This window comes from Pristiophorus japonicus, chromosome 4, assembly GCF_044704955.1.
Source record: "Pristiophorus japonicus isolate sPriJap1 chromosome 4, sPriJap1.hap1, whole genome shotgun sequence".
NCBI classification, from domain to species: Eukaryota; Metazoa; Chordata; class Chondrichthyes; family Pristiophoridae; genus Pristiophorus; species Pristiophorus japonicus.
In genome coordinates this window covers 266,536,053-266,548,610 of record NC_091980.1, presented here as the reverse complement: position 1 = coordinate 266,548,610, position 12,558 = coordinate 266,536,053, and the positions used below count along the sequence as shown (strand labels likewise).

Sequence of the window (12,558 nt, the reverse complement as noted above, 5' to 3'; positions counted from 1 at the left end):
AAATCCCTTAACATCTCCCCCCTGCAGGCGTCTGTGAACTTACAGAGGCTGGCCAAGCGCCGAAGGTCCGCAACGAAGTCTGGTATGCTCTGTCCTTCCTGACGTCGGTGTGTATAGAATCGGTGTCGGGCCATGTGTATACTATTCGCCGGTTTGAGGTGCTCACCGATCAGTTTGCTGAGCTCCTCGAAGGTCTTGTCCGCCGGCTTCTCGGGCGCGAGCAGGTCTTTCATCAGCGCGTACGTCTTAGGTCCACAGCTGGTCAGTAGATGCGCCCTTCGCTTGTCAGCCGCTACCGCTCCCAACTAGTCCTTCGTGACAAAACTCTGCTGGAGCCGCTCAACGAAATCGTCCCAGTCCTCACCAACACAGTAGCGTTCCTCCATGCTACCAGTGGCCATTCTCTTGAGTCGTTGATTCCCGTTTCTCGTCGCCAAATGTTGTGTCCTAACACACTACAGCAAATCAACACGAGGCACATACTGGAGACAAGGTCACTCTGTGACCTGTACCTTTATTCACAGGACCAAGAAGTGATGACCCTGCGTGGGACCTCCCTTTATATACCTGGATGACCAGGTGAGGAGTGTCTCCCACAAGTTCACCCCCTGAGGTCAAGGTGTGCATTTCTCAGGTGTATACAGTGTACAGTGTTGTTACATAAAAGGTGAGGTTACAAACATGACAAGCTAGGCCTCTCTACTCCCATGGTCTAGATCAAAGACAAGGCCAACTCTGTTGATTTACTTTTATCCTTGCCATATACCCTTACCCACTTCCTCTGCATCCACGCCTGAAAAAGCATTCCCCTCCCAAGTTTTCTACTACAATACTTCAAAAGTAATTCACTGACTGTAAGTCCCTTTGGATTGTCCTGAAGTTGTGAAAGGTCACTATATAAATGCAAGTTCATTCTGTCTTTTTACATCTCTACTTTTATATTCTATACCACTTTGAGGCACAGCCTCAAAATACGGGGGAGCCAATTTAAAACCGAGTTGAGAAGGAATTTCTTCTCCCAGAGGGTTGTGAATCTGTGGAATTCTCTGCCCAAGGAAGCAGTTGAGGCGAGCTCATTGAATGTATTCAAATCACAGATAGATAGAGTTTTAACCAATAAGGGAATCAAGGGTTACGGGGAGCGGGCGGATAAGTGGAGCTGAGTCCACGGCCAGATCAGCCATGATCTTGTTGAATGGCGGAGCAGGCTCGAGGGGCTAGATGGCCTACTCCTGTTCCTAATTCTTATGTTCTTATGTTCTTATGTTCCACAAAACATGGTAGCTTTTTTTAATGGCCTTATACACTTGAGAAGCAGCTTTTATTGTTTTGTGAATCTGAACCTCCACTTCCCTCTGCTCTTCCACATTACCCAGTCTTCCTCCATTCAGAGTATAATTATTACTTTTTTTTAAATCAAAATGTTCTACCTCACAATTATTGACATTAAGTTCCATCTACCACATTTTTAAGCCCATTTCACCACTTATCAGTATCTCCTTCAGCTTTCTTTTGTCCTCAGAATTATTTACTCTGCCTGCTATTAATATCATCCGCAAATCTGAATACCACTCCCTCCAGCCCTCAATCCAAATCACTGGTCTAAGAACACAAGCCTGTGAGACAGCGCTACCCACTGTGAGAAATATTCCTTAATTCCTACTCTCTGTTTCCTTTCTTCTAAGTATTTTCATACAATTTGTTATCCTTCCCCTAATTCCATACTCCTTAATCTGCTCCAATAGTTTATTGTATGGTACCTCATCAAAGGCTTTCTGAAAGTCCATGTACACAACATACACTGCATTTCACCATCCACCATATCTGTCACCTTCTTAAGGAACTCAGTAGTTTTTCCGAACACATTTTCCTTTCTGAAACTAAAGCAAAATACTGCGGATGCTGGAAATCTGAAACATAAGCAGAAAATGCTGCACTATGCAGATCAGGCAACATCTGTGGAGAGAGAAACAGAGTTAATGTTTCAGTTGCTTTCGTCAGAACTGGAAAATGTTAAGAGATTTAACAGATTTTAAACAGAAAAAAGATGAACAACTTAAAAGAGATAAAGGGAAATCCCGTCGGAGAGAAGAGCAGAACTTTTTCAAGGTGGGCATTCCTGGAAGAGAAGTGGCAATGAATTGAAATCCGCGGTGGTTGTTTCAGGTCTGGACCCTTCCTTAAAAATAAAAACAGAAAATGCTGGAAATATTCAGCGGGTCCGGCAGCATCTATGGGGAGAGAGAAACAGAATTAGATGCTGCCGGACCCGCTGAGCAGTTTCTGTTTTTATTTCAGATTGCCAGCTTTTGCATTTTTTTAAAGCCGTTTTGCATCTGCATTGGGTAATGCTATGAGTGGTGATGTAGACACAAATACATACCGGAGCATGGAACACAGCACTATAAGAATGAAAATTCTCACATTCCTTCGTATAAAAACTTTTTTTTAAACCATCGCCAGAAAGGTTGGAAGCTCCTGACGGAGACCTGATTGGTTGGTGCCCTTTACTGAGCAGCTGACGTGAAGGGGTGGGCAGGGGCTTGTGTGTTGTGCGCTTGCGCGTTCGGAGGAGCGAGCGGTGGGCAGAGGAAGCGCAAGCGCGCGCGGGGCAGTAACGACATTAACGGACGGCAGCATGGAGGCGCGAGGTGAGTGTGGGTGGCTTGGCCGTGTGTGAGGAAAAGGAGAGCAGCTCCTCTCTGCCGGCTCCGGACTTCGGCTCTACTACTTGCCGCTCCTCGTTTTTTACCACAGCCCAGCCTTGCCCCATCGCGCCGCGCCCTTGATAGTGTCACCGGAACCCCGGGCTCTTCGGCCTGCGCTGAATGTTTCAGCGTTGGGCCGGGTTGACGCCCCGCCCGCGGCATTAGCCGATCCTCGCCCAGCCATGCCCAAGTGTGGTATCGCGGCTGCGTCTAAAAATATCTCCACTCGCCCGCCGTGGCAGCTGAGGGGCATGAAGTCAGGTCATGTCATGGGATTAGTTTTCACCCTGACTGCGAGACTGCACCTGTTCCACGAAGCTTTGGTTTTTAATCATTGAAAAACCTGACGTAGTGCCACCTTTCACTCCTATAGTGCATTTCCTACATTACAATAGTGACTACACTCCAAAAACGCTTTGGTACGTCCGGTGGTCGTGAAAGGCGTTATATACAAGGCGTTCTTTCTCTAGAGGATACAGAAAGCAGAACTTGCGTTTTCAAGATTTTCTTGAAAGTGGACCCACTGCACTTCTGGCGGACTACCTGTCCTGTTTTCTGAAAAACAGTGCAAGCCGCCCCAGTTTAAACACTGCAGAAAATATTTTTTTAAGTAAAAATCTGACCATGAGGACTTCTGGGATCCATTTGTGGAGCAAATTGTGAAAACATTAGTGCTTGGAGTTGCAGCTGTATTATGAGTGCCTGTGTACATTTTGAAGGTTGTGACAATCGATTTTGAGCTTATTAATTTTTAAGTGTAGTCATGCAATTGGTGGGTCACATTCTACTTTATATTTGATACGGTTGGCAGCATGCCTTTTTCAGTCACTGTCTATTATTTGAGTAGTCATTTGTGAGAAGTGTTGGCTCTTCACCAATTGTAGAATTTATTCATATCAGCAACTTGCATTTATATAGTGCCTTTTTAATGTCCCAAGACTCTTCAGAGATGCAGTACCAAACAAAATTTGACACTGAGCCACATAGAGATAATTGTGACAAGCGACCAAAAACTTGGTCAAAGAGGTAGGTTTTAAGGAGCATCTTGAAGGAGGAGAGAGAGGTGGAGAGGTTTAGGGGGTGAATTCCTGAACTTGGGGCTGAGGCAGCTGAAGGCCTGGCTGCCAATGGTAGAGTGATTTAAAATTGGTGGAGCACAGAAATCTTGGAGGGTTGTAGGGTTGAAGAAGATTACAGAGAAAGGGAGGGGGTGAGACCATGGAGGGGTTTGAACACCAGGATGAACATTTTAAATTCGAGGCATTGCCGGATCGGGAGCCAATGTAGGTTAGCGCATACAGGGTTGATGTGTGAACAGGACTTGGTGCGAGATCATCATCATAGGCAGTCCCTCGAAATTGAGGAAGACTTGCTTCCACTCCAAAAGTGAGTTCTCAGGTGACTCTACAGTTCAATACGGAATTACGGGCAGCAGAGTTTTGGTTGAGCTGAGGATTGCAAAATGTGGGAGGTGGACCAAGAGATTGATAGATGTGAGGACTTTGTATTTGTAAGACAGAAATGAAACAAATAGAAATATGGCAAAATTCATCTTTTCTCTGTGGTTTGATCTCGGTCTCTAATTTTCCATTTGTTTTCCTTTTAAGACTCAAATCAGATGACGTCACCACAGAATGATGGACTTAACTCTGCATGTGATTTGCGTAAAAATATTTCCACCACAAGCAATTCTCTTAAAGAGATGCTCACACCAAACTTGCAGCCTTCTGATGCAAGCGAGATCTACGCTTCTAAACCAGAAGCTGCGGTTAGTGAGAGTGAAGTTGACGAACAGGAGGCCAGTGTGGAGCTCTTTACACATTTGACAGCTACATCAGCGGTGCAAGTAGAATCTCCTGAAGGATCTGCCTCAATGGACACTGAATCTCAACCCGAGAACTCCCCACCTGAGAGAATAGTGGAAGATATAGAAAATGTAGAATTTAATGATTCAGAAATCCCTTTTCCTACAGAATATGAAAAGTTTTGGAAGGTGATTGAGGACAATCCCCAGGACTTCACAGGTTGGACATACTTGTTACAATATGTGGAGCAAGAGGTGAGTGAGCAGATTGTATGAAATATTGCTTCCTTTGTGATTTTTTTCATTGCTTAAAATACATCTAGAAATAGTGGTGTCATCATATTAGCACACTGAGAGCTGAGTTATTTCATTATTAACAGAAGCTTTATTGCTGGTGCTTGTAACAATTCTTATCAATCACTAATTGAAAAGATGCTTAATTGATATGATGCACAGAAAGCTAGACAGACATTTTGATTCACCCACTTCTGAACATTTGCATATTTAGGTATCTATTGCATAATTCAGAATGTGTGGTGTAATTTTTCAGAAATGTGGGTAAGTTGGAAAATCTGTATTTAAATATATAGCAATTACTGAAATGCTGCTGAGTAGTGATGTCCTGCCATTGCTTCCTGTGTAAATCACATTTTAAAAGATTGAGGTTCAGATTTCACTCTGGCACCCCGCTGAATCCTTGCACTCTAATTTCAACTATAAAAAAGGAGAATCTGACTGCAAATGTTGGTTATATTCTGTATTGCTGGGCTGAAGTTTGTACAGTACTATCAAAACAATCATTTTGAGTTTCTCAATATTAAATAAAATTTACTTTTTCTGATCCCAACATGACATCCTACCATTGAAATCCTAACTCTGTTATTAGTTGGATTAAACTGTCATTATAGTTTTACATTGTGCCATTAATTCTACCTAGTGTATAGGAATTGCAAATCTAATTCTACATTAATATTCCAGTATCTAAGCAGCAAGTCATTTTTTAAATATAATCTCTTCACTGTACAAATACTGGCGAAGCAAACAACAACATGATGTAATATTTTAACTGTTGTTAAAATGACTGGGAGGCAAAAATTATAAACTAATTTGGCAGCATTCCAGGTGGTGGAAATTACCAGTACCAATGTTAAAACAGTTCATTTATTATACATAATCGTAGCACTTGAAATTAAAGTTACAGAATTCAGACACGAGCCTTTTACTTTTACACTTCCTTCTCCTTTTTCTCTCCTTCCCTTGTCAATATCTAACGTGTTGTAAGACTGTTGTGAAGCGCCTTGGAACATTGTACTACGTTAAAGGCGCTATATAAATAAAAGTTTTATTATTACAGAATTACTGGACAGCAAGATATTGGTTCACAAATATAATATAAAATTTAAAATGCTCACATACTTCCTTTTGGTTTGCTACTAAAGTTTGGGAAACTCATTGGGCTACATTTATTCTGCATTGGTTCAAGAAGGTGGCCCACTATTACATTCTCAGGGCAAATAGAGTTGGCCAATAAATGCAAGCTTACAAGTGTTCCCACATTCTGTGAATACATTTTTAACAAACACTGCAAGTTTAGTATTGGTGCAAAGCAATTTTGACTTCACAATTACACTAAGCTGGCAGTGTAAATCTGGAATCAGGGTCCTTCCTTACTCCTGGAGTGAAGATCCCCTGGAGTAGTGTAGTCTCAAACCACTTCAGTTTTACATTGTGTAGAGTGCAACTCCAGTGTGGTGTCAAACCTAGTTTTCAGAATGCTCGGATGGTTTTTAACAGCTGGAAGAAGATTCTTGTCGGCCTCTTATCCAGATTGTTGGTTTGTCCTGAGAATGGCCAGGCACTGTAAACAGGATTCTATCTTGCTGGAATGTAAAATTGTTGTTTAACTGTAGCTGCAATGTGCATACACCATTAGGGTCTACCCTTCCTGCCAACAAATGATGGTGGATCCAAAAGGAGGAGAAAATTAGTTTAATAGAATAAATGTATGTTATTGTAGAGTTTCCACGAGATGCTTGTATGTCAGTAGAAAATTGTGTGCCAAATGGAAGATGTAAATTTGAAATGCTTACAATATTCAGACTGCTGTGTTTTGAAACCCAAATATATACACATCAGTGATGGTAAAAGTAAACCACTTAAATTAATACGGTATCATAATTAGAAACAAAATGAGATAATGTAGCATTTGTTTAAATGTGTTGAAAATAAACTGAAGCACATTATCCTTTTTGCAGAACCACATCCTGGCAGCCAGAAAAGCGTTTGATCATTTTTTGTCCCACTATCCATATTGTTACGGCTATTGGAAAAAGTATGCTGATCTTGAGCGGCGACATGACAACATAAAAGGGGCAGATGAGGTGAATGATTCCTTGTGACTTTCTTTTTGGTTTTTCACTTTTAATTTTAACCTGGCCTTGTCTCAGACTACTACTCCAAGCCAGCTTCTACTCAAAGGCTAGAGCGCAAGTCAGGTTTGCAAGAGATTTTGAGAGTTTGATCTTGGCTTTTAGTAGATGCCTTTCAAGGTCTCATCCACTTTTTCACATTTGAAATAAAACATTTTCCCTTAGCAGTTTTCAGCTAATATCTTCTCTCTTTGTTAACAGGTTCATTAGCACTACAGTTTGTCAAGCTTTGCAGTGCAAATCAATGCAGTTTAACAAGTAGGGCAGGGCTTTCCTGACAGTTTTATTTAGGTGCTATGATTTTAAGCTCAATTGGTTTTTCCTTATTTTATGTTTGTGTTTCTATTTTTGCTGAATTTTATTACATTTGTGGTTAGAGGCTGTCAGTGATGTTCTAATGGGTCTGTGCCCTATGGTCTGTACCCCAAGCCTGCCCTACCTGGTCAGAATGCAGGAGCCATCTCACACTCTGAAGATCAAGGCTGTACGCGTGGAGAGCAGAACATTGTGATGTTCTTTCCACCCTCCACACAATGGTAATGGCAGATTATTCAAACAAATTCCTGATTTTTATCTGCATTTCTGAAAACAAAGTTATCCAGAAAGTAACATTTTCAGTGTACAGACTCTGCTGGTGGTTTTCTGTTGTTAATAAATTTTAGTTATTACTAGAAACCTCTTTGTCACAGGTATACCGACGAGGTCTGCAAGCAATACCTCTTAGCGTTGATCTTTGGCTTCACTATATCAATTTCATAAAAGAAACTTTGGATAGCACCATTCCAGAGACGGATGCCAAAATAAAAAGGTAATATTGGATTGATACATAGAAACATAGAAAATAGGTGCAGGAGTAGGCCCTTCGAGCCTGCACCACCATTCAATGAGTTCATGGCTGAACATGCAACTTCAGTACCCCATTCCTGCTTTCTTGCCATGCCCCTTGATTCCTCCTAGTAGTAAGGACTACATCTAACTCCTTTTTGAATATATTTAGTGAATTGACCTCAACGACTTCCAGTGGTAGAGAATTCCACAGGTTCACCACTCTCTGGGTGAAGAAGTTTCTCCTCATCTCGGTCCTAAATGGCTTACCCCTTATCCTTAGACTGTGACCCCTGGTTCTGGACTTTCCCAACATTGGGAACATTCTTCCTGCATCTAATCTGTCTTAAACCCGTCAGAATTGTAAATGTTTCTGAGATCCCCGCTCATTCTTCTGAACACCAGTGAATACAAGCCCAGTTGATCCAGTCTTTCTTGATATGTCAGTCCCGCCATCCCGGGAATCAGTCTGGTGAACCTTCGCTGCCTCAATAGCAAGAATGTCCTTCCTCAAGTTAGAAGACCAAAACTGTACACACTATTCCAGGTGTGGCCTCACTGAGGCCCTGTACAACTGTAGTAACACCTCCCTGCCCCTGTACTCAAATCCTCTTTCTATGAAGGCCAACATGCCATTTGCTTTCTTAACCGCCTGCTGTACCTTCAATGACTGATGTACCATGACACCCAGGTCTCGTTGCACCTCCCCTTTTCCTAATCTGTTATCATTCAGATAATAGTCTGTCTCTCTGTTTTTACCATCAAAGTGGATAACCTCACATTTATCCACATTATACTTCATCTGCCATGCATTTGCCCACTCACCTAACCTATCCAAGTCACTCTGCAGCCTCTTCGCATCCTCCTCGCAGCTCACACTGCCACCCAACTTAGTGTCATCCGCAAATTTGGAAATACTACATTTAATCCCCTCGTCTAAATCATTAATGTACAATGTAAACAGCTGGGGCCCCAGCACAGAACCTTGCGACACCCCACTAGTCACTGCCTGCCATTCTGAAAAGTACCCATTTACTCCTACTCTTTTTGCTTCCTGTCTGACAACCAGTTCTCAATCCATGTCAGCACACTACCCCCAATCCCATGTGCTTTAACTTTGCACATTAATCTCTTGTGTGGGACCTTGTCGAAAGCCTTCTGAAAGTCCAAATACACCACATCAACTGGTTCCCCCTTGTCCACTCTACTGGAAACATCCTCAAAAAATTCCAGAAGATTTGTCAAGCATGATTTCCCTTTCACAAATCCATGCTGACTTGGACCTATCATGTCACCTCTTTCCAAATGCGCTGCTATGACATCCTTAATAATTGATTCCATCATTTTACCCACTACCAATGTCAGGCTGACCGGTCTATAATTCCCTGTTTCCACCCCCCCACCCCTCTTTTTAAAAAAAAAAAAAGTGGGGTTACATTGGCTACTCTCCACTCCATAGGAACTGATCCAGATTCTATGGAATGTTGGAAAATGACTGTCAATGCATCTGCTATTTCCAAGGCCACCTCCAGTACTCTGGGATGCAGACCATCAGGCCCTGGGGATTTATCGGCCTTCAATCCCATCAATTTCCCCAACACAATTTCCCGACTAATAAGGATTTCCCTCAGTTCCTCCTTCTTACTTGACCCTCTGACCCCTTTTGTGTCCTCCTTGGTGAATACCGAACCAAAGTACTTGTTCAATTGGTCTGCCATTTCTTTGTTCCCAGTTATGACTTCCCCTGATTCTGACTGCAGGGGACCTACGTTTGTCTTTATTAACCTTTTTCTCTTTACATATTTATAGAAGCTTTTGCAGTCCATTTTAATGTTCCCTGCAAGCTTCCTCTCGTACTCTATTTTCCCTGCCCTAATCAAACCCTTTGTCCTCTTCTGCTGAGTTCTAAATTTCTCCCAGTCCCCAGGTTCGCTGCTATTTCTGGCCAATTTGTATGCCACTTCCTTGGCTTTAATACTATCCCTGATTTCCCTTGATAGCCATGGTTGAGCCATCTTCCTTTTTTTATTTTTTACGCCAGACAGGGATGTACAATTGTTGTAGTTCATCCATGCGGTCTCTAAATGTCTGCCATTGCCCATCCACAGTCAACTCCTTAAGTATCATTCGCCAATCTATCCTAGCCAATTCACGCCTCATACCTTCAAAGTTACCCTTCTTTAAGTTCTGGGCCATGGTCTCTGAATTAACTGTTTCATTCTCCATCCTAATGTAGAATTCCACCATATTATGGTCACTCTTCCCCAAGGGGCCTCGCACAACGAGATTGCTAATTAATCCTCTCATTACACAACACCCAGTCTAAGATGGCCTCCCCCCAATTGGTTCCTCGACATATTGGTCTAGAAAACCATCCCTTATGCACTCCAGGAAATCCTCCTCCACCGTATTGTTTCCTGAATCTTTGACACAAAAAACATGTATATTGACTCAGTTTGCATCTTGCTGCTAAATTTCTCAATTTGAAGCTCAGTTGAACGAACTGATAAAGGTGTGAGTTTTACTGTATGATTCCAAAACAGTAATATGTGTCAACTGTACACCTTCCTGTTTCATAGAATTCTGGAAAGTTACAACACAGAAGGCCCATCATGTCTGTCCCCTTATACAGTTTATCAAGTTTTGCATTGCAAATCATTGTATAACTTAAAAAGTAGGCAAAACTTTACTGACCTTTTGACATGAGTGCTATAAATAATGTTTTTTTTAATTCACTTTGTGTGTCTCTGCTGAATTTTATTACATTTGTGTGTTAGTGATTTTTTTGGGGGGTCTGTACCTTGTGCTCTTCACACCCCAATATATTTGTATTCAATGGAAAACATTACTGTAGGGCACTCAGTAATGCACAGTGCTATCCCTCCTTGGAATATAGAAAATAAAAAATAGTTGTATTGCTTGTGCAGAAGGTTTGCAATAAATTTGGACCTAAAACAAATGCCCTCATCATAGCTATACATGCCGGGGCGGGGGGATGGGTTTTTTTTTAAAGTGAACCTGGTTTAACCCTGACTGAACCATAATAAAAAGACTGAACAAAAAGGGATAAAACACAGAATTTTTCACTTTACTATTTCTCTTCCAACCCTCCAATAAGTCCCTTACAAGTGAACCTGAATGCAAGGAACACAGATAGAGGGATTAGTTTTGAATTGCTCTAGGAAAGAACAGGCATAAATGTTGGGTTGAATGGCTGCTTTCTGTAAACTTCTGGTTCGATGGCCTTAATGCTAAATTTTTGGCTCGCTGATGTGGCCTGCCAAGCCTCCTAAGTCTTGGTGTTCCAAAGCTGGGTGGCAACCTGCCACTCCTGCATTTGGCACCCTGGCACCTTTCTTTTGCCATAGTTCCATGCAATATGTGGTAAGTCTGAGGATGCTTCCTGTTTGCATTGCCTTGTCGCAGTTTGCCTGCTGAACAAATCGCCTTGCACAACCAGCTGTGCCCAATGACCAGTGGCTGAATAATGCACAGGGACTTTGCCATTAACTGTCCTGCTGGTTTGCTGCCTAATTTAAGCAGTCAAGCCCTGTGAGAATGTTGCTCTGTCCCCAGTCATGGTTAGGATCATGTTAACCCCACCCTTGTATCATTCCCTTAAGTAGGCAAGGGTATGGTGTGAAATTGTTCAGGTGCCACATCAGATGTCTCTGACTAAGAACATTTTTGTTGGATAAAATTGCTCTTTAAATCTGGGCTGTGCTGCAAGGTTAAAGTTTTCCATCTGCTGCCTTCTGATACTTCATATGGGTTCAGATAGCAGCACCTGCTTCAGTCCCACTTGGCTTACATGACAGGCTCCCACTGTTCTGTAGACTTCCTCCCTACTTCCAAGGCCGCAAAGTGTTTGACTCGTTTGCTTGAACAGCTTCAGGGTCTTGCACCCCTGGTAAAGCAACCACACTTACTAGTTATCTGGTACCACTTCCAGAAACTGATCCCTTAACATCATTTAGCTCACTGCTAATACTCTTGCATTCTCTTTGTCCAGCTACAAGTTCTAAATATCCTCCAGGACTAAGACTACCAAATTTTTGTCTTGTGCTTCAGGTGTCAAGTCATATGAAGAAAGGATAGCATATTTTGCAAATTCATAACCTGTACTGTCTATTGGATTTACATGCAAAAAAGCAACTCGCAGTTTACTGCTAAATGAGAGCACTGGCCTCTCTGCTCAAACTGCTTTCTTCCATTTATGGTTGATTTATTAATAATTAAAACTCTTAAGAATCCATCTATGTCGCCCCTTTGTTAAAAATTTGGCATTAGACTGAATATAGTAAAATGACTTTGCACAGAGTTACAGCTTGATCAATTCCATCCTCGCTTACCGGACATACCGTCGATGTGTCTTTTGCCACCAGTTCAAGAACATGCCGCTGCTGCTTTTTCTCTACCTCTTTGTGTTTTTGCTCCTTGTTATACTTGGATCTTTTCTGACCTTAATGTACATTATTTTGACTTTTTGAATGTTCGATTACTCTCATTCCCCGTAAAGTGTTTATCCTTGCCTTGAGATCGAAGTTGGTTTTCAGTAAGTTGCCTAGGTATATGAACAAAAAAACCCTATTTGGTAACTGCTTTTAAGTACTGGGTTACTTATGTCTCCATAAGTTTGCACTTCAGTCTTCAGACTTCAAAAGCTGCAGAGCATCACAACAGGCTTCATTTAAATTACAAAGTAAATTTATTAAATTAACAAGTTAATAACAGTAATGAAATAGTTAAGTTTTTCCAATAGAACATCTATGTAATTCTTAAAGTAGATACC

At 41.8% G+C, this 12,558-nt stretch overlaps 1 protein-coding gene across 3 annotated transcripts in view; it reads left to right on the top strand.

Annotated features, from left to right (window-relative positions):
- The first annotated feature begins 2,570 nt into the window (after window positions 1–2,570).
- Window positions 2,571–12,558, top strand: part of prpf39 (PRP39 pre-mRNA processing factor 39 homolog (yeast)) — a 52,776-nt gene continuing 42,788 nt past the window's right edge. For all 3 annotated transcript variants that reach the window (XM_070879420.1, XM_070879423.1, XM_070879421.1), the window contains exons 1-4: window positions 2,571–2,651; window positions 4,316–4,767; window positions 6,768–6,893; window positions 7,631–7,749. In XM_070879420.1, coding sequence (XP_070735521.1) covers window positions 2,639–2,651; window positions 4,316–4,767; window positions 6,768–6,893; window positions 7,631–7,749 — 710 coding nt within the window. In that variant the 5' untranslated portion in view covers window positions 2,571–2,638. The remainder of the gene's footprint in view (window positions 2,652–4,315; window positions 4,768–6,767; window positions 6,894–7,630; window positions 7,750–12,558) is intronic.